This window comes from Gymnoscopelus braueri (genome assembly GCF_963280865.1).
Source record: "Gymnoscopelus braueri genome assembly, chromosome: 6".
NCBI classification, from domain to species: domain Eukaryota; kingdom Metazoa; phylum Chordata; class Actinopteri; order Myctophiformes; family Myctophidae; genus Gymnoscopelus; species Gymnoscopelus braueri.
Window position 1 is genome coordinate 58,094,652 of NC_137607.1, and position 22,416 is coordinate 58,117,067.

The 22,416-nt window shown below is 41.6% G+C and overlaps 1 protein-coding gene across 1 annotated transcript in view; it reads left to right on the forward strand.

The window, feature by feature from the left end:
• The window catches only part of ptprfa (protein tyrosine phosphatase receptor type Fa), a 396,384-nt gene that overhangs the window by 26,847 nt on the left and 347,121 nt on the right, over positions 1–22,416 (forward strand). Inside the window, exon 2 of the mRNA XM_080430969.1 lies at positions 12,295–12,471. Within this exon, the coding sequence (XP_080287095.1) occupies positions 12,375–12,471 (97 nt within the window). The 5' untranslated portion in view covers positions 12,295–12,374. The remainder of the gene's footprint in view (positions 1–12,294; positions 12,472–22,416) is intronic.

Genomic DNA, 22,416 nt, shown 5'->3' on the forward strand with positions numbered 1-22,416 from the left:
ACTGGGCCCTGATTGGTCACCCACGTCTTCTGGAGCAGGAAATGGATTCTCTATGGAGTGGTGCCAGACCCAAATCGCAGAGTGCATTTTTTTTTTCACTCGCAGATTCGTCTGGTCCCAGGCTAGGGCTACTCTGCATCGCTGCGTGTGCGAACCAATCAGCGGCTGCTAGGGGCGGGATCTTGGCGAGACCGGATGTGACGGATGTGCCGAAGGCGGACGCGTTTCAAAAAGCGTTCTTTTTGTTGTTTAATACTATCTGCGAAACGTTTCTCTTAGCCAGTGGAGCTTTAGTTACCGTGAGCTGTGTTTTCTTTTGCTGTTGTTCTTCCATCTTCAAATCCTATAATGCCATAAAAACTGCGTGAAATTCCTTTTTGTTACTAACGCGGTAGTTCCGGGCCAAACAGGAAACCGGTGCATTACCGTTTCCGTTTTTTTCCAGCCGGATGACGTAACTTTCGTGGGAAAGACTATCCACTTTCAATAGAAAATATGTTTATAAAAGGCTTTCGGGGATGAAATTCATGGAATGGGTGTTGTGAAACATTTGCCACTCACAAAAGATATACAATTTAACTTTAGTTTTTTTGAAAAAGTTACCTAGTATTACTTTAAGTTTAGGGTTAGGGTTAGGTTTAGGCATAGTTTTTGTGAGGTCAGGATTGGGGTTAGGTATAGGCGTATAACCACGCCCACCAGGGCGAAACACCAAAGAAAGAGGGAGTCCCGCCTCGTCACGCTGGTTTCCAGAAACGCAACATCTCCCATTGTAAAAAAAACTCAAACATATGGCCCCTTAGAGTGCAAATTTGCACCGTCATCTTAACCACTTAAACCCCCACTTAAGTCCCTCAAGGCTCTATGCTAGTGTAGTTTCTGTTTTCTGTACTCTCACAACGCATCGCAGGGCTTGGCGATCTGCTATTTCCTTCGAAAGCTTTCCCAACAATACGGATGCTTGGGTTGAAGTGGTTAAATGTAGTTGCCTCTTGTAGAGAGATGCAGCATGTCAGCTCAGGACATCCCCACCTGGGAATACCCCCCCTACCCCCCACCCTTCCCGACAGCCAGGCTAGGTCTGTGGAACGCTATTGTAGTTCCATTAGCAGTCATAAAACAGCAGCTGTCTGCAGTGCGTCTGAAACGCTGCTGAAGTCGTGCTGAAAAGCTTACTCTAGCGATCTGTGAATCTGTGAATGTGAAAACCGAAAATACACAATGTTCAAGCTCACAAGACGTTGCAAATAAAACATATATTCATAATAATCTACCAAAAGAGCTAAAGAGCACCTGTCTGCGATTTGTAACTGGTCCTAGAAAAGTCTTCTAAGCCTAACACCAGAAATGAGTCCCCTTCCCAACTGTTTACTGTACAAATAAGTTTATTGCTGTTTAGTGTTAATGATGTATATTATTGTATGGCTTTAAATGTCTCGATGAGTTGAATACACAGGACCACAATGGAAACAAGACCCTTAGGGCTTTTCGTGTTATCCTTTTATTAGCATCATTGTATAATCGTACCACTGTGCTATTTGCAAACTGTTAATAAAGTATTCAATCGATCAATCAATTACACTACACATTACTGGGGAAAGTGATAACATTAAAGCCATAAAATATAACTTTGCCCTGTGTTTACATAACAAAACAACATGTGAATGTTTTACCCACTGGGGTAGTGCAGTGGTGTTTACAGTACCTGCAGAAACACATCGCCATCTCAAATACATTTGGTGTTTCAACTGTTTTGGTAGACATAGACAGGGTACATATTTGGGCGTTACTTTTTTGAGAGATAACAGCGCAAGGGTGTGTCCAAAGGGATTCTATTTGGATATACCCCTCCCCCCAAGAGGGAGGGGTGGGGCGAAGTTTGAATCATTGTTTACAAAAAGAAAGCCACAGAAGTTACATAGTATACCTTTAAAGCAGTGGTGGAAGGAGTACTCACATTTTTTACTTAAGTAAAAGTATCAATACCACAATGTAGAAATACTCTGTTGAAGTGAAAAACTGCTGTAAGAAAAATTTACTTGAGTAAGAGTATAAAACTATTGATATCAAAATGTACTTAAAGTACCAAAAGTAAAAGCACTCATTATGTAGAATTCACACGTGTTCAAAATGTATAGACATCTTTTGAAAATAGCAGATCTACCAGCTCACAACGCGCCGCAAAGCGACGAGGGATGAAGTGGTTAATGCAATAAAGATCTACACAGTAACTAGTAACTCAAGTTTAAAAATAAAGCGCTGTAAAAAGTTCAATATTTGCCTCTGCGATAGTAGTGGATTAGAAGTAAAAGTCAGAAATCAGAAAATAATCCAGTCAAATAAGTACAGTACTTGAGTACACATACTTAGGTACTTTCCACCACTGCCTTTAAAGGGATATATTACTTTACCCATCCAGTATTAGTCTGGCTCTTAGCTTTAGGATTCCCATTACACAAACTGTCAGCCGGCTACACTCATAAACTCCCACTCAGTCTGAATTATGTGGCCCGTGTCTTCGGGTTGCCTCTGAACATACAGCTCTGTCTTATGGAAGTCCATTCGTCTAATCCTGCACATTGTTCCCCCAACCCCCCTTCCTCCATACATTTTCTGAATGAATGACTTCATCCCTGTGTGTGTGTGTGTGTGTGTGTGTGTGTGTGTGTGTGTGTGTGTGTGTGTGTGTGTGTGTGTGTGTGTGTGTGTGTGTGTGTGTGTGTGTGTGTGTGTGTGTGTGTGTGTGTGTGTGTGTGTGTGTGTGTGTGTGTGTGTGTGTGTGTGTGTGTGTGTGTGTGTGTGTGTGTGTGTGAGAGAGAGAGAGACACTGTGTGTTATCTGCCCTGGACTTCAGACTTAGAGAGGAGAAAGTGAGGCTTTCTAACATTGTAACAAAAGGGCCTTTGGCAGACAGGGCAGAATGTACTTTCCCATGCAGGGATAAGAGCCAGGGTTGCCATGTCCGCTCATTATAAGCGACTTTGGGCATGTTTTTCTGTAAAGTTGCTTGTACATTTTGGTAGTTGAGTAAAAGTACAAAAGGGTTGCGTTTTTTCGGGCTTCTTTCTAAAGTGTAGTTGCTCATTTGGGCTTGTTTCCCAATTTAAAAAATTATTATTTAAAACAGTACGTGGTTAGCCTAACCCCCATCTGAATATGGTATGTGCCAGGGAGCCCCGTACCAGATTTGTGTTGTTAGAATGTTAGAATGCAAAATTCTTCCAAATATTCCACATTTGATTAAATTTTGTTTTTGTTTTGTTATTTTCAAATAGCCGATGTATACAGTATATACTATATAGGTTAAAGCGCTCATGTCGCCTAGTAGTCGCTTCTTTTGGGCGTGTTTTCATAGACCTGGTTGCGTATTTCTCTCACAAAATCTGGCAACGCTGATAAGAGCTAAAGGCGCTCATCATCAGGCCCAGACATTCTCTATGTCCCTGTCGGTCTCTCTCTCTCTCTCTCTCTCTCTCTCTCTCTCTCTCTCTCTTTCTCTGGTCTGTTCATTCTGACACCAACACAGTGATGGAAGACAGTACTCACATGTTTTACTTAAGTACAAGTATCAATACCCTATTGTAGGAATAGTCTGTTACAAGTACGGTATAAAAAATGTACTTGATAAAAGTACAAAAGTATTGGAATCAAAATATACTTAAAGTATCAAAAGTAGAAGTACTCATTTTGAATTATTTCCCATTTCACAAGTTTCCAAATGTATGAAATCCTTTGAAAATAGCCGATCTACAAGCTCACAAAACGTCGCTAGCTTGTAGATCGGCTATTTTCAAATAGACAAAGTTTAAATACGGCTGAAGTGGTTGATGTATTTTTTTGTAACAATAATCATCAAATCTACAAAGTAACTAATAGCCTAACTAAAGTTTTCAAATAATTGTAGTGGAGTAAAAAGTACGATTATTTATTTAATTGTCCCGCTTATTACACGGCTGCTTAATAAACATACAATAATACATTTGCCCAAAAGTAATCATTTTGTTGTTAACAAAACAATTTGATTGATTTATTTCATTGCTTACGTTAATTAAAGTAGTCTATTTATTTAAGCCAGGCCCAGCCCGAGGTGCATTCAGTGCAACTCGGAAAACACCTGTATTACAGTTTTTCACAATTGTTAACACACGTTTCTCAAAACAATAACGGCTTTCTCAAAACTGCACACACAAAACTGAAAACCTCACACACAAAATGCTAAACCCTACACTCCCTTCGCAAGATGACTCTTTGCCATCAGATCTCTTAACTGTTCACAAAATGGAACTCGTGTTTTCATTTGGTACACACATTTTCAAATGACACACACATATCATTCATTACAATACACACAACTAAGCATGTGCTGCACACTACCATGTATTTACAGCACACTGCAGGGCAAAATTGAAAACACAATCATATAAATGGAACACACCATATGACAATGACTCTGGAGAATGAGCCATTTCTCCTTTTGTAAAATGACTCAGTGTAGGCCTACTTTTTTCATAGTCAAACATAAAACAAAACACAAATATGCAGCCAAAAATGTTTTATTTCTCTACATGATTTAGGCATCATGCCTCCGGTTCATGTCTGGCCAGAGGGCCTCATCCACATCATAGGCAATGTTCTCCCTGTCCAAGCAACGTTGGAAGAAACGCCTCGAGTGGCGCATGAAGCCCTGACAGACCTCAACAGTGACTAGGGCTGCAATCCATTTTCAGGATTTTTGTATAATGACATTTTTCGATTTTGAATTGAAAAAAAAAACATATTTTACTAATCGAGAATCGTTTGTTTTGAAAAAATCGGAAAATAATCGGAATCGTGACCCCAAGAATCGGAATCGAATCGTGAGATAGCAGAAGATTCACACCCTAACAGTGACGTCGCCACAAGCCTCCTCCATGGCCTGGAGCAGTGGGACCCGGCTCTATGAGGGGCCGTTTAGGCCAAAAATAATGAAACACTTTCACACACGCTAACGAGACAGTCTTATACTTACTACTGAAATGCTTTTACATTCAATTTTGAGACACTTTCACACACACTGATGAGACACTCTTACATATACTACTGAAATGCTATACGTTCAGTATTGAAACACTTGCACACTCACTACTGAAACACTCTCACATACATACATACTTTGTAAATAGTTCATATATGAAACTTTATACATACTCATCTGAACACTTACGCATACATATGAGAAACACATACACATACATATATACTTCTGTGCCATATACACATGCATACGAAATGCTTGCACGCATACAAGTTAAACATTTATACATTTATATCTGAAACACTCACACATACACATATGAAAAGGCTGCATGTATATCGCTGAACACTTGTACATTTACAACTGAATTTCTTGTATATTATTACAAACTAAAATGAAAACTTTAGATGCATGTGCAAGCCTTTCACATGTATTCATACGAGTCATTTCAGTAGTATGTATAAATAAATTCAATAATATATATACACATAATTTCAGTGATATGTATAAGTGAGTTCAGTATAATGATAAAAGAGTTTCACATGTATTCATACAAGTGATCTAAGTAGTATGTATAAATGATTTCAATAGTGTATATATACACCATTTTTAAAGCATGTACAGATCATTTCACATGTATTCATACAAGTAATATCAGTGATGTATATAAGTAATTTTGATAGTGTATATATAAATCATTACAATAGCATATAGATCATTTAACTATAATGTATATAATTTCACATGTATGCATACAAGAAATCTCAGTAGCATACGGAAGTGGTTTCAGTAACACCGGAAGGCACAGGGAGGTGCGCGGGCACACCAGGAAGAAACTTCCAGAGAGAAGGAGAAGATAAGAAGGAGAAGACAAAGGCAGCATGGAGGGGAACGGAGACCCACTTTAATTAATTTGATATCGAATACTAATATCACCTACGCAGCAGTGTAAGGTCCTTACACACTGGGGCGAATTCTTCATGCAAATAAAAAAGTTTTTTTTCGCCTGTTTTTTAAAACCTTATAAAGTCAATGCAAGCTTCCACATCAAAGACGAAATTTCGCGGAGCGAAAATGCGTCTTTTATTTATTCGGACAGCAGTCATATTTTGTGGAAATGCTGGTGACTGCTACTCTGACCAATCAAAATGCATTTATGTAGGCCTATTCATTTTATTAAACAATCTAGTATAGGCCATCCCATTGGATGAGCGCACTGGTGCTCAAAATGGGGTCCGGGGAGTGGGGACCCCCAGGGGTGATGCGCGGGTCAGTTTTTTTTCATAACCCGCCCCGCCACGGAGCACAAGTTCAACAAAACAATATATAAATCAACGGCCCGAGAGAGAGAGAGAGCGAGCGAGCGAGCGAGAGAGAGAGAGCGTGCGCGATCGAAAGAGAGAGAGAGAGAGAGAGAGAGAGAGAGAGAGAGAGAGAGAGAGAGAGAGAGAGAGAGAGAGAGAGAGAGAGAGAGAGAGAGAGAGAGAGAGAGAGAGAGAGAGAGAGAGAGAGAGAGAGAGAGAGAGAGAGAGAGAGAGAGAGAGAGAGAGAGAGAGACCCCCTCGCATCACTACCAGGGTCCTTGGGACTCGGGAGTGTTATGGGGGTCCCCAGCAGTATAAACATTTAACCATTACATATATAGCCTATATCAGCTATTTGAAAATATCCAATCTACAAGCTCACAATGCAATGCATTGTGAGCTTGTAGATCTGCTATTTTCAAAAATATTTGACAAATTGTGAAAAACACCATAAATATTATATGGTGGTCCCTGGCACTAACCTCGTGGTTGGACTGGACATGGATACAGTCAGTGGAGAAAAAAAAGTACTCACATTTTTACTTTAAGTATCAATACTGCAATGTAGAAATACTCTGTTACAAAGTAACAGTTAAGTATAAAGTCCGGAATAAAAAATGTACTTGAGTAAAAGTAGCCTACAAAAAATAAAATAGGCCTACCAAAAGTAGAAAGTAGGCTACTCATTATGCAGAATGTCCCATTTCACAAGTTTTCTGTATGACATATACAAATCTTTTGAAAATAGCAGATCTACAGATCTGTGAGCTTGTAGATCTGCTATTTTCAAATTGTCGAAATGTATGATGATACAGACTTGGGCTGGATATAGACCAATCGACAGTGTAAAGTAACTAAGTACATTTACTCAAGAACCGCCTGCCGCTCCAAGCCGCTCCGGCCGGGGCCGCGAACCATACGTTGCACAGACTGACACAAAGAGAACCATAAGTGCGTAGCTCTCCGATCAAAACTTCATAAAAATTTCTCCGTAGGCTAATCCACACGAGTTTACTAGACTTTTGACCAATCAAAATGTATCTATGTATTAATTGTATTAAACACGCGTCGCTAGGCCATCCCATCCAACTCCTGTTGAAGATGCGCGCATCGGTGCTCACAGTGGGGTCCGGGGACCCCCCTGGGGGGTGATGCGTGGTCAGGTTTTTTTTTTCTTCATTTAGAGACAGACAGACAGACAGACAGACAGACAGACAGACAGAGACCCGCCCGTCCCGCGCTGCCGCGCATCACTACCAGGGGGGTCCTTGGAAGTGTTCTGGGGGTCCCCAGCAGTTTAACCACTTCAACCCATATAGCCTATACATCAGCTATTTGGGGTCAGTGCGGACCCGTTCGGTGCCCCCCGGGACGGTTTTGTCAACGGGGGGTTTTGTGTTGCCCTCAGAATCTTTTTGGTGCCACTATAGCATTAATCTTTTATTTTTATTTATTGTATATCTGCTATTTTTGAATAGCCAACATATACAATATGGATAAAGGGTTGAAAATGTATTAAAACCTTTTGCTGGGGACCCCCTCAAGGACCACTGGTTGAGATCCACTGATTTAAAGGAAATGGCTGTAATGACAATGCAGGGGCAGTTCTATAACTTATCCATTAATTTAGATGAAATAGAGTAGAGCAGGGGGCTTCAACAGGGGGTCCTCAGAGTTACTACAGGGGGTCCGCCAAATCATTGTGTGATATGATTTTTTTTTTTTTACATTAACCACTTGAACCCTAGCAGCCGAAAATAGCATATCTACAAGCGTCACGTTTCAACTGCGCGGACGGTGTTACACGCAAACGTGTTACCTAAAGAATTCGGTCTGAGCATGCGCAAAATGGCGGCTCCCGTGGATTATTATTGATATTTGTATCGTCTTTCTAAGACCATTTCTAAGTGGATTTTATTGTTTATAAAGTAGGATAAAGTAGGACGTGGTCATGCAAAATGGTGGTGTCCCGTGGATTTGTAAAATATTCGCGGTAAAAAAATATTTTACCGCAAATTATTTATATATTTTTCTCTGTTGTCTGGAAGTTTCTTCCTGGTGTGCGCGCGCACCTCCCTGTGCCTTCCGGTGTTACTGAAACCACTTCCGTATGCTACTGAGATTTCTTGTATGCATACATGTGAAATTATATACATTATAGTTAAATGATCTATATGCTATTGTAATGATTTATATATACTATCAAAATTACTTATATACATCACTGATATTACTTGTATGAATACATGTGAAATGATCTGTACATGCTTTAAAAATGGTGTATATATACACTATTGAAATCATTTATACATACTACTTAGATCACTTGTATGAATACATGTGAAACTCTTTTATACATTATACTGAACTCACTTATACATATCACTGAAATTATGTGTATATATATTATTGAATTTATTTATACATACTACTGAAATGACTCGTATGAATACATGTGAAAGGCTTGCACATGCATCTAAAGTTTTCATTTTAGTTTGTAATAATATACAAGAAATTCAGTTGTAAATGTTCAGAGATATACATGCAGCCTTTTCATATGTGTATGTGTGAGTGTTTCAGATATAAATGTATAAATGTTTAACTTGTATGCGTGCAAGCATTCCGTATGCATGTGTATATGGCACAGAAGTATATATGTATGTGTATGTGTTTCTCATATGTATGCGTAAGTGTTCAGATGAGTATGTATAAAGTTTCATATATGAACGTGCATCTATTTACAAAGTATGTATGTATGTGAGAGTGTTTCAGTAGTGAGTGTGCAAGTGTTTCAATACTGAACGTATAGCATTTCAGTAGTATATGTAAGAGTGTCTCATCAGTGTGTGTGAAAGTGTCTCAAAATTGAATGTAAAAGCATTTCAGTAGTAAGTATAAGACTGTCTCGTTAGCGTGTGTGAAAGTGTTTCATTATTTTTGGCCTAAACGGCCCCTCATACGGCTCTGTGGGTTCCGTTCATTTACCTTCCACCTCCAAGCTCAAAATAACTCCTCAATGGGATTCAGGAAAGGAGAATAAGAAAAATGTGGGTGGTCCTGGAACCACTCACGCACTGGAACAAGCCCGGTGGTGCAAATTGCTCACCAGAACTGAATGTTTAAGATTTGACTATTTGTGTGTTGTAGGTTGATGCTTTGAGATTTTATGTGAGAAGTGTGTGCAACAACTGAACATTGTGTGTAGTGTTTGGACAACAAGGTGATAATGTAATTGACATCAGAGTGTAAAGAAGGAAAGTCAGAGTCTAATGCAGATAAGGGAGTGTGAAGTAATGCCAAATCGGATGGAGCGATTAGTACATGAAGTTACGGTTGTGAAAATTGTGCAGAATTTTCGCTTTTTGTGTGTTAACAATTGTGAAAAACTGTAAGTGTTCATCAAATAGAATCAATATTCTGATACTGCATTATCTATTTCTCACCTCAAATGTTTTCAAAAAACTTTCTTGAGTGTACTGTTTATCTGTAAATGACGTTGTGTCTTTGTTTACACAGCCGCCATGTTGGATATTATGGAAAACATAATAATAGTTCAGCGGTCATTGAAAAATAACAGACCGCTGAACTCAGTGATTGACCAATCGGAATCAAGCATTCAGCCAAGCCGTGTAATAAGCATAAATTTTTACAATACATACCGGGTTCATTCAGTAATACACTCTGAGAGGCTCTCGGGCATGTTTCTGAATGAACCCATGTATACATTAGGAATCGACCGATGTGGCTTTTTCATGGCCGATACCGATTAAGATTATCAGTGATCAAAGAGGCCGATAGCCGCTATGAATAGACAACATTTAACAGCATTGCTTATAAACTGAACTGATTTTTATTTGCTTTTAATGTTAATTAAAATATTTAAAAAATGGATCCTAAAATGTTTTGTCCTATCAAATGCAGCATTATAATTAGCTCCCACTTGTAGCAGAATTTCTTATAAACTGAATTTGAAATAAAACATTACAAAACAGTTCCCCAAAGGTTTTTTTTTGTACTGTAAGAAAATAATAATAATGAAAATAAATAATAATAAACTAATCAAATAAACCAGTACAACTTTGTACGCTGGTCTCTTCAATTCAGCAGCACCAGGTTGCAAAGCACACATGTCCCACCCTGTCACCAACACAATACCCATTAGTAGACTACTCCCATTCAACAGCACCAGGTGCAAAAAGCACAGCTAAGTCTAATGTTGTCGCAAGATGGTGTCACGCTGAAACCTGTGACCTGTACAATGATGTTACCCTAGGTGTCTCACAGGAGTTTCATATGCGACACCTTCTAGGGTGACCTCATTCTACAGGCCACATGTTTCAATATAACACCTGCTAAAGTTTAGTTGGAATGCAGAATTTCTTTGCATCTACAGTATGTTTAGTTTCCCTGAGATGATTTCAACATGGATTTAGTTCTCTTAGCCTGGTAATGCCGTGGACACAATGATATGATGGTGAGTTCCTTCCTTCATAGTAAGCTCAGAAGTCAGTAACAACGTGTGACCGAGAGAGAGCTATAGTTCTTCAGTACAACGGTGTGTGCCGAGAGAGTGCTATAGTTCTTCAGTACAACAGTGTGTGACCGAGTGATTGCTATACTTCTTCAGTACAACGGTTTGTGACCGAGAGAGGAAAAGTTTTTGTCCGTCAAAACACTTATTTCAATATTAATTAAAGATACGAATATCGAGGCCGATAATCGCCCATTTCGATTATCGGTTGATCCCTAGTATACATGTATACCCCCGTGACCCTGCAATTCCAGTCGAATTTTTGCTTCACAAGCCCTTCTCGCGGTGTTCAGAACAAAATCTGACCCACTGTTTGGGAAACAGAAGGCCATGAGCCTTTCCTTAATCCACAGGCTACAGTCTTCAGATTTGGAATGTTAAATGATGGACGAAATTTTCGGAGGCACTGTGTAGCAGTGTTAATTTTGACAGCAATTTTTCTTTTAGTCCTAGTCTTTTTTTTTTATTCCATATAGTCACATTTTAGTCATTTGATTTTTGTTTTGTTTTAGTCTAGTTTTAGTTGACTAAATATCATAAGATTTTTGTTGACTAAATGTACAGTTGATTTAGTCGACTAAAGTGTATGCTGGCGGGCCGTGATGGTGTCGTAAATGCCTAATTTTATCTTAGCTGTTTTTCGTAGTGCTACAAGGCAAACACAAAATTACTTTTCTTAGTTCTACTGGATCTCTTAGGGAGGGACCACTAGTCCCTAACTAACATTTTAGTCTAGTTTGTATTTGTTGATGAAATTGTCTGTAGATTTTGTCTACTTTTAGTCATCATAGCTTAGTTTTTATTTTGTTTTCGTCAATGAAAAAGGTGGACAATTTTTTTTTGTCGTAGTTGTAGTTGACAAAATGAACACTGTGTAAACATGATTGACAACGTGAGGTCATATGCATTCATTAATGTGTAATACTTTAGGGCGGAAAACACGGACTCAATGTACAAGAGCCTTTAACCCTTTTTACTGCCGCAAAATAAAACATTGTTTGCCAGTTGCCACGCCACTGCCAGCGATTTTCAATGTTTTTACTAACCTTTGAAAAATCATGGAATATTTTCTGTGCTCGCCGTCCTCACGGCGATCGCCTCATTTACACGCACGGGGGTCTCGTAGAATCGGGGGTCGCGGTTATCCGTTGCATGAACGTGGCCAGTTGAATGTGGCTTGTTTTTGCCAAAAATAAACAGAAACGGAGAAAAAGCATTTTTTCCACAACGAAGGAACAGATTTTTTTTTTTTTTTTTAATGATGTCATTTCCGGTTCTTTCCTTTTCTGATAGGCAAGGCATCCTTCATAGGTTAGCGAACAGCGCCATCTGGTGGAAAACCACTGAAAACACAAATCTTGTCAAACTCGTCAGGGGCAGGCTGTGTGTTAGTGGAATCTGAGGAGAAATCTTGTCGGCTCAACGCATCTTCTTTTTCCTTGCAGGTGTCAATCTGTAACTTCATGAGCTCTTAGCCAATCAGCGGTGGTGACAAGACCACAGGAGGCGGGTCCACAGCCAGAGCATGGACGCCTGCAGTGACCTGCATCAACCAGCCCTGACCAGGGGGGCGCTGTTTCTCCTGATGCTGTCCAGGCTGCTGCTACCCACTCATGCAGACAGTAAGCAAAGCAACATATACTCAAGTATATACTCAAGTATTCAAAAGTACAAATTACGTTCTGTAGTACATTTTATTTTTTATATCATTGTGATGCTGTATTTAAACTAAAACATTGTTTAGATACCAGATGTACAAGCTCACAACACGTTGCACGGTTGCAGTGTGCCCCATTGTGAGCTTGTAGATCAGCTATTTTCACTATGATCTGAAATAGGGCTTATGTGGTTAATTTGTAATATATTTTTGCAAGTTTGGGTCCGAAGAGTCCCTTCCTAGAAATGTAGTGGAGTCAAAAGTACAATATTTATATCTGAAATGTAGTGAAACAAAAATCTATATAAAAAAATCTAAATAGTTAAAATCTAAAATGACACAGATGCGGTCCCCGGTCTTAAAGGGTTAATGTGATGTACGTGTCACATAGTATGTGACACATCACATTAAGTGCTGTACATGGTCATCCACAGACACACTTTACAGGAGAAAGAGAAACAAATATCGAATGTATAGATATCGTCAAAATTGTTACTTTTCAGGAAATTGAAAAAAATTAAACTTTGTTCCAATGGATCCAATGTAGTTATTACTTAGCCACAAGCTCTTTTTTTTCTCCAAAAATAGCTGCGAAATCTGATCTGCAAAATGTTGTGAGCTTGTAAATCGACAAATCTTTTGCTACTTTTGTGTGACACTGTAGTAGTATGGTGAAGTAGGGCATTCATTTATGAAAGAAAACATCCAAAGTTGAAATATGGAGATACAAGGTTTCAGCCTTAAAGCAACAATCTCTAATCACAGTATAATTCAAACCAAACAGACACATGAAGATACACAGAAGCCTCTGGTTTGGGCCTTAACCTGATTAAAGAGAGGGAAGGGAACGCATCGGTGTCAATTTAAGATGTCTTTGGCTCTTCAAAAATAGCAGATCTACAAGCTCATAGCGTGGCACTCGGTGCCACGCTATGTGCTTGTATATCTGCTATTTTTTAAAAAGCAATCTTAAAGTAATCTTAAAATGACAGCCAAAGCAATCCTAAAATGACACACAGATGCGTTCCCGGTCTTAATGGGTGCTTTGTAGCAACTTCCAGGAATGTGAGGAGGGGTGTTCCCTAACACAGTTTAGATTGGGAGCGATTAAGATTATCGTCTTGTGTGAGCGGTTCAAAGATCCAATCTTAAAGGACGACTTCACACATTTTCAACCTATCTATCTAATTGCTCCTCACTAATGCTCATTTAACACACGGGCATCGGTCATTTTGGAGGGATTGTCTGAGGTACCATTTTTGAGGGGAGGAGGGCTGTGGACAGTTCAGAAACCCGCCTACCAGTGACGTCATCGTTATGCACTGTTTCCTGATAAGTGAATGAGCTTGTCGCTGTCAGCAGTAGAGTTGCACGGATGTTACGCTGAAATTGGTGACTTATGGTTTTGTATTACATTAATTTGTCGCAGCTGTGTGACATGGCAGAGATTGAGAAAGACAGAGATGTTGTCCTTTAATACGGTCGTGGAAGTGTTCACATAATGTTTTGGATTTGTTGGTGAAAGGAGTAAGAACATCAATGCAAGCCTTGTAGCCAGTGTGCCTTGTAAGCCCAGCACAGCTCCACAACACTGGTGGTGACTCCGTTAGGCTGCACTCATTGATTTGATTTTATATTTACCAAATGTGAAGTAATGAGCTAATGAGTAATGAGTAACGGCGGTAACGCAAAAGTAGTTAGCCTACGTTTCTCAGAAGTAAATGGCAGATGATATGAGTGAGGCTTCCTGTCAAACACTTTGAGCGCACTACAAGAGTGCGCTCAAAGTGTTTGACAGGAAGCCTCACTCATATCATCATTGTAACAACATTGGGCACAGACCCTACATGGTCTGTGCCCGCCCCCCCCAAGTGAATTCATTAAAAGGAAGCCTGAATAGGGGAATCAGTACCAGAGCAACCACTCGAGGAGATTGCGAAGTGCCGCACCGGCAAACAACATTTGGTCAAAATGTCCTCTCAGTACAGGGTTGTGTAGCATGGAAGGGCCTTCCTCTGCGTATAATGGATTTTGCTACATTTCCATCTTTTAAATTCAACTTGAAAAGATGGTTGCTTGAAAACCAAAGCTGCAACCATTTGTGATCTTGTTTTAGGTTTATTTGTATGCTGTGTTCCCTATGTAATGTTATGTAAATGTACTTAAGTACAGTACTTGAGTAAATCTACTCAGTTACTTTACACCACTGTGTGCATGTTTAAGATGAGCTTCTAAAAGAAGCTTATAAGCTCATAGTGTGTGTGTGATGCTACCAGATTTACAAATTGTTTAAGGTTTTAAAAGTCCTGCAATCTGAGTCCGGCTTCAGTTTGTGTCATCGCGGCTAACGTATATATGTGGAATTCATCACCTTAGAAATACAACATCCAAAGTATATCAATTCAAAGCATGAATAAAATTATAATATAAGAGAGAGAGAGAGAGAGAGAGAGAGAGAGAGAGAGAGAGAGAGAGAGAGAGAGAGAGAGAGAGAGAGAGAGAGAGAGAGAGAGAGAGAGAGAGAGAGAGAGAGAGAGAGAGAGAGAGAGAGAGAGAGAGAGAGAGAGAGAGAGAGAGAGAGAGAGAGAGAGAGAGAGAGAGAGAGGGGGGGGGGGAGAGAGGGGGGGAGGGAAGAGAGGAAAACATACTTCAATAAGGCATTTGCATGAATTAGCATTCTGTGAGGGCATGCACAAAAATAAACAATAGTCCATGACCTCAGTGAGTGCATATGCATTTAGAGAAACCACAATTATGCTGGATAGAGTGTATACTTAACAGTAAATAATATTTAAAAACTGCACTGTTCTGTTAAAGTAGTAACAGAACACTGAATAATTGTGTGTGTGTGTGTGTGTGTGTGTGTGTGTGTGTGTGTGTGTGTGTGTGTGTGTGTGTGTGTGTGTGTGTGTGTGTGTGTGTGTGTGTGTGTGTGTGTGTGTGTGTGTGTGAATGTGTGTGTGTGTGTGTGTGTGTGTGTGTGTGTGTGTGTGCACGTGAAATGTGAACAATGTTTTTCAACTTGACAGTAAGCTTGTTTATGGTTATGATGTCATGATGCCGTTGACATTTCATGATATGGCATAGCCTGCATCTGTGAGACATGATTATCTCATACTGTATACTGTATTTATGACTTATGGCTCAGTAACTTCAATGCATTTAGAGTTGGGATGGCTATTCATCTAATGTTTAGGTAATTACACATGTGCATTGACTGATTGCAGGGACGTGCAGAAGGATTTGGAGAGGCAGGGGCTGGAATTTCTCAAGGGCACCTATTGGACTTTACGAACAATTACCATACTTTTAGGCCCAAAAACCCGAAACAGTATCATAACGTGCTTAATGTCCTCAAAGTCACGCACTCAACAAGCTTTGAACTGAGCAGATTGGACCTTCTGTTCCAGAGATAATGGCCAAAACAACTTGAAAACGGCCACTTTCGCCGGTTTTCGATCGCGATTTTCGATTGAGTTTTGGTCATTTGTCGCCCGTTTTTCTTTAATAACACAGGCTAGGAAGGTCGTACGGCGACAAACTAGATACCTGAGGAAAGTTCACTTTGAGCTGCATCCAACACATCCACTGACATTTCCGTCAGCTTTACCGATAGGCCGCAAGGGGCAGTTGAAATATATTTTTGGGTAAAAAAAAAAAAAAAAAAATCTGTCTGGAGAGGGCACTTTTTTACCGACGGGTAAAAGGGCAGGGGCTGAAGCCCCCTTTCATGTCTATGTGTGCACGTGCATGACTGATTGAGTGAGTGATTGAGTGATTGAGTGATTGTGTGAGTGAGTGAGTGAGTGAGTGAGTGAGTGAGTGAGTGAGTGAGTGAATGAATGAATGCATACTTTATTAACGTACCTTGTACCTTTAATTTTTAAAGGTATACAGGCAGTACAACAATATAATAAAGGCCAGAGGACACAAAAGGCCAGAGGCTTGTTTCCAATTTCCATTGATGTCCATTACACATTCAACACTCAAACAAAATACAGATTTAATTCATGATAGTGTCAAAAAGGGGGTGGAGGGCCCAGTTACGGCTATTTTGTCATCAAAAATAGGCCATCTACATTCTACAAGCTCACAATGTCAAGTGGTTAAGTTAAGTGCATTTAAATGTATTTACTCTGTAGTAAATATCCTGTGCAGCTTGTGGAGATGTGCTCATTGATGGCTTCGTAATGCACTAGATAAGAACCATGCAGGTTCTACACACTGCCATATCGGAAAGACATTGGGCCTCTTCATTACTTCCTTCACAGGTGTTACCAATGATACTAATGAAGGCTCTGTTCCATTCTGGTCAAACAGAGTCAGGGTGCTATTGTGCATGTTGGCTCACTGGCAGTGGTGTAAAGTAACAAAGTACATTTACTCAAGTACTGTACTTAAATACACTTTTGAGGAATTTCTGCTTTACTGGAGTATTTCCAATTTTCTGTACTTTTACTTCTACTCCACTCAGAGGCAAATATTGTACTCCACTACAATTATTTGAAAACTTTTGTTACTAGTTACTTTGTAGATTTAGATTATTATTACAAAACATACATTAGCCACTTCAGCCCTATATACATTAAGGCCATTTGGAAATAGCCGATCTACAAGCTCACAATGCGTTGCGATTAGGGGTGTGCCGATTTCACCAAAACGATACGATATGATATTTGGCTCACAACTTCGATACGATTTCGATACGATACGATACGCACTTTTTTATTATGAAAAATATATGGGGGAGAAAAAAAGCAAATGCAAACAAATAATTCTGTTTTTGCATTATTCAGACATGCGAACTTGTAGCTTTTCAGCTACAATAGCCGTTTTGAATCCAAATAGGGCAATAGCGCGAAAAAAAAAACATGTTGTCACCCTTTTCACCCCGGGGCTGTTTTTGCATGCCTGATTATTATTATTGTAAAAAAAAAAAAAACGATATATCGCGGGACGATATATCGGCACACCCCTAGCGATGCAACGCATTGCGAGCTTGTAGATCTGCTATTTTCAAAAGATTTGTATTCATTTGAAAACTCGAAATGGGACATTCTGCACAAGGAGTACTTTTACTTTTGGTACTTTAAGTACATTTTGATGGCAATACTTTTGCACTTTTACACAACACAAGTACATTTTGAATTCCGGACTTTTACTTGTGACAGAGTATTTCTATATTGCAGTATTGATACTTTTACTTAAGTGAAACATTTGAGTACTTTTTCCACCACTGCTCACTGGAAACACTCTGCTACACCAGTGGGTCTCAAAGTGTGGTCCAGGGACCCTCATGGTTCCTTGAGGGGGTTCCAAATGGCCGTGTAATGGCGTGTAACTCTGAGAGTGTACAAATGGAGGCAAATTCACCCGTATGGTCCATGGTCCATTTGGCTCCATTTGTACACTCTCAGAGTTGTGGGGGCATTGTGTGTGTGTGTGTGTGTGTGTGTGTGTGTGTGTGTGTGTGGGGGGGGGGGTCCTTGAAATTAAAACGTTTGATAACCACTGTGCTACACTAAATGGAACAGAGCCTTAATTGGTATAATCTGTAAGACCTGTGAAGTAAAGAGACACATTCTGTCTTTCCAATATGGCTGCGGTGCATATAGAGTCTATTGGTGTCAGCTGTGTAGAATCCAATTGATCTCGTTAAAGGTCAGATTGCTCTCCATGCATCACTGAGCATGTTCTGCTAAAGGACATAGTTTGCTGAATGAAACTGTATCAACTGATTGGAGGTTTGACTGAGCTGATGTAATGGACCCGCAGTAATTGAAAAAGAGAGAGATTTCACTTCAGCTCGAAAAGAATAGCCGAGGAGGGTTGCGGTCAATGCAATTGTCTTTGTTATTCTTCCGAGTGTAATTGATCAGATTGGCTCATTGGAATGTTTATGTCAAGTATGGCAAGCATTTAACCCATTAAGATCTGAGGCTATTCTACTAATGTCTTCTAAATCTTAACAGTTTTCTGAAAAACATATGTTGCTGTGTCAGTGGTGCTCAAACCTTTTCATGTCGAGGACTCCCAAAATTATTTGGATTTGGCCGCAGACCCCCACCTCAAAATGTTTTGTTATAGGGATCCCTAGAAGCAAAGATTTTAGTTAAAAATTATTCAAAGATTTGCTAAAATTGTCAAGACTTTTCAAATATGTCAGATCTACAAGCTCATAGTGCAATATGAGCTTGTATATCTGCTATTTTTGAATAGCCAAACAATGTGAGATATGTGTATATATATATATATATATAAAATCTAAAATGACACTGCAGATGCTTTCCCGGATTGAATGGGTTGAGTAAAGGGGATAGATCTGTTCTTTATTTGAGTTTATTACGCAGCTTGATTGAATGCTTGATTCTGATTGGTCAATCACTGAATTCAGCAGTCTCACAGCCTCACAGCTAGAAGGTTCTGGGTTCGATTCCCGCCAGGGATGCTGTGGGCGCTGGGGGCGTGTTCTCTCCTCCACGTCAACAGTGCCCATACCCTAGGTGGGGTTGGTGAAAGGGCCTTTCTCTGTGGAGTTTGGATGTTCTCCCTTTGTCCCCTAGGGTACATACCCTCACAAAAAACATGCAGTAATCTTGGTCTCTATACTGCCTCCCCCTGGTCAGCCAGGGCACCTTTCCTTACATTACATTACAGTCATTTAGCAGACGCTTTTATCCAAAGCGACTTAAGTGAGTGCATTCAACATAGGTAGGGAACGAAAACTACTAATCACCAGAAGTCTTAAGTGCATTTTCTGCAAAAACAAGCAACCAAGAGTATACCTAGCGCTAAGGTAAAAGTGCAATATATCAGCTACCTATTTCCTTAAACAGATGAGACAAAATAGCTAAATCAAATGAGCAGGAGCTAAAACAAATAATTGTATCGACTAAACAAGATCCAATAAAACAATACAACAATAAAAAAAGCGTTCGTACAACTAGTTAACAACAAGTAGGCCAGGCAAAGAGGAAGGGTAGTGTTTCCTGAAGAGGTGGGTTTTCAGCCTGCGTCGAAAGATGGGCAGTGACTCTGCTGTCCTGACATCAGTGAGAAGTTCATTCCACCACTGTGGGGCCAGAACAGAAAAAAGTCGTGACCGTGTGGATCGGCCAGAAGGACCCTTGAGTGACGAGGCAATCAGTCGCCCCGAGGTGGCAGACCGAAGTGGTCGGGCAGGGGTGTAGGCATCGACCATAGCCCGGAGGTAAGAAGGAGCTGTTCCTTTCACTGCCCTATAGGCTAGCACCAGGGTTTTAAACTGGATGCGAGCCGCTACAGGGAGCCAGTGTAGAGAACGGAGAAGGATAGTTGTGTGGGAGAACTTGGGGCGGTTAAACACCAGACGAGCCGCAGCTTTCTGAACAAGCTCCAGAGGTCTGATGGCAGATGCCGGAGCACCAGCAAGGAGGGAGTTGCAGTAGTCCAGGCGGGAGATGACAAGAGCCTGGATGAGCACCTGGGCTGCCTTCTCCGTGAGGAAGGGGCGAATCCTCCTGATGTTGTAGAGGAGGAATCTGCAGGACCTTGTCACTGATGCGATGTTTGCCGAGAACGACAGTTGATCGTCCAGGGTCACACCCAGATTCTTCGCAGTCCGGGTTGAGGTCACCACAGCATTATCAATGGTGATGGCCATGTCTCTGTGCGGACAGCCCTTCCCCCGGGAGGAACATCAGCTCGGTCTTGTCCAGGTTGAGTTTCAGGTGGTGCGTCGACATCCACTCCGAGATGTCAGCCAGACAATCAGCAACGCGTGCCTCCACTTGGGTGTCAGAGGGGGGGAATGAGAGGATCAGCTGGGTGTCATCGGCATAGCAGTGATAGGAAAAGCCATGGGAGTGGATGACAGCACCAAGAGATGTAGTGTAGAGAGAGAAAAGAAGAGGACCCCAGTAGTGAGTCTGTGTGGTTCTGACACAGATCCTCTCAGCATCACCTGGTAGGAGCGATCCGTCAGGTAGGATGCAAACAGGGAGAGTGCAGAGCCTGAGACACCCATCCCCTCAAGGGTGGAGAGGAGGATCTGATGGTTCACTGTGTCGAACGCTGCAGACAGGTCCAGGAGTATCAGGACGGAGGAGAGAGAGTTTGCTCTAGCGGCATGGAGCGACTCCGTCACTGCCAGGAGGGCAGTCTCGGTCGAGTGACCCACTTTGAACCCAGACTGGTGGGAGTCCAGGAGGTTGTTCTGGTGGAGGTACGAGGACAGTTGTTTGAACACAGCACGTTCGAGAGTTTTAGATAGGAAGGATAGAATGGAAACCGGTCTGTAGTTCTTGATCTCAGAGGGGTCAAGTGTCAGTTTCTTCAGGAGGGGGGTGACTCTGGCAGTCTTGAAAGCAGAGGGAAAGTAGCCAGACGTCAGAGAGGTGTTAATAAGGTGGGTTAAGAAGGGAAGAAGTTCAGGTGCAGTGCACTGCAGTAGAGTGGATGGGACCGGGTCGACTAGAGGTAACAAGGAGAAGGACCTCGTTAGGGGAGAGGGGAGAGAAGTGGGATAGAGAGGGGGAGGGGGAGGGAAGAGGAGTAGATGAAGATAGAGAGGGAGGGCTGGAAGGCAGACGGGTGTGGGTAGTGCGCAGGGCACCAGCCGGGGGAGGAGGGAAGGAGGATCGGATATCGTTCACCTTCTTGTCAAAGATGTTGGCGAAGTCGTCAGGGAGGAGGGACGAGGAGGGACGAGGGGGTGGTGGTTGCAGGAGAGAGGAGAAAGTTTCAAAGAGTTTTTTAGGGTTAGAAGCAGAAGCCTGAATTTTAGTGCAGAAGAAAGCAGCTTTAGCAGCAGATAGAGAGGAGGAAAAAGTAGAAAGGAGAGATTGGAAGGTAAGGAGGTCCTCCGGGAGGTTGCCATTTCTCCATTTGCGCTCAGCCGCTCTCAGGCTCCGTCTCTCAGTACGCACTGAGTCCGACAACCAGGGCGCAGGTGGAGTTTGGCGTGCAGGCCTGGTGGTGAGGGGACAGAGGTGGTCCAGGGAAGAGGATAGAGTAGAGAAAAGAAGATCAGTGGCGGTATCAGGGGATAGAAGAGCGAAGGATTCAGGGGCAGGGAGAGCAGAGAGAGCAGAAGAGGAAAGATCAGTGGGGGAAAGTGAGCGAAGATTGCGACGTGAGGAAACCATGTGGGTAGGGAGGGGCTGTGAGGGGGGAGAGGAGAGAGAGAGAGAGTAGGACATGAAGAGGTGATCAGATAGTTTCTTACCCTTTTCACTGGAAAGAGGAGTGACAGGTTAGCAGTAGAGCAGCATCTGGTGAAGATGTTGCCAGCCTCATGGGTAGGAGGAGATGGGGAGAGAACTAGGTCAAAGGCCGCCGAGAAACGAAAGGAGTGGGTCTAGCTGCTTCTCAGTCGGGAGGTTGAAGTCACCCAGAAGGATGAATCCAGATCCATCGACAGGGAAGTGAGAGACTAGATGGTCCAGCTCCTCCAGGAAGCCACTTGCAGGGCCCGGTGGGCGATAAACAACTGCAATGGTGAGCTTGACTGGATGAGAAACAGTGACCACATGAAATTCAAAGGAGGTAGGAGAGAATTGTGACAGTGAGACAGGAGAGTATTTCCATTTTCTGGAAATTAGCAGACCAGCACCACCACCTGTCCGCACGGCTCTGGGAGTGTGAGAGAAAGAGTACACATCTGACAGAGCCGCGGGCGTAGCAGTGTTTTCTGGTCTGATCCAGGTCTCAGTCAGAGCAAGGAAGTTGAGGGAGAGCAAGGATGCGTAGGCTGAGATGAAAGCAGCTTTGCCTTCCACCACAGCCGAGTGGCAATTCCAAAGCCCTCCCGTTACCACTTGCTCGACGTGAGTTGAAAGAGTAGGATAGATTAGATTAGTGGCATCGCGACATCTGGGTGTAACCCAGTGTTTGTGCGACCACCAGGAAGAGGAGAGGACAGGACTAGGAA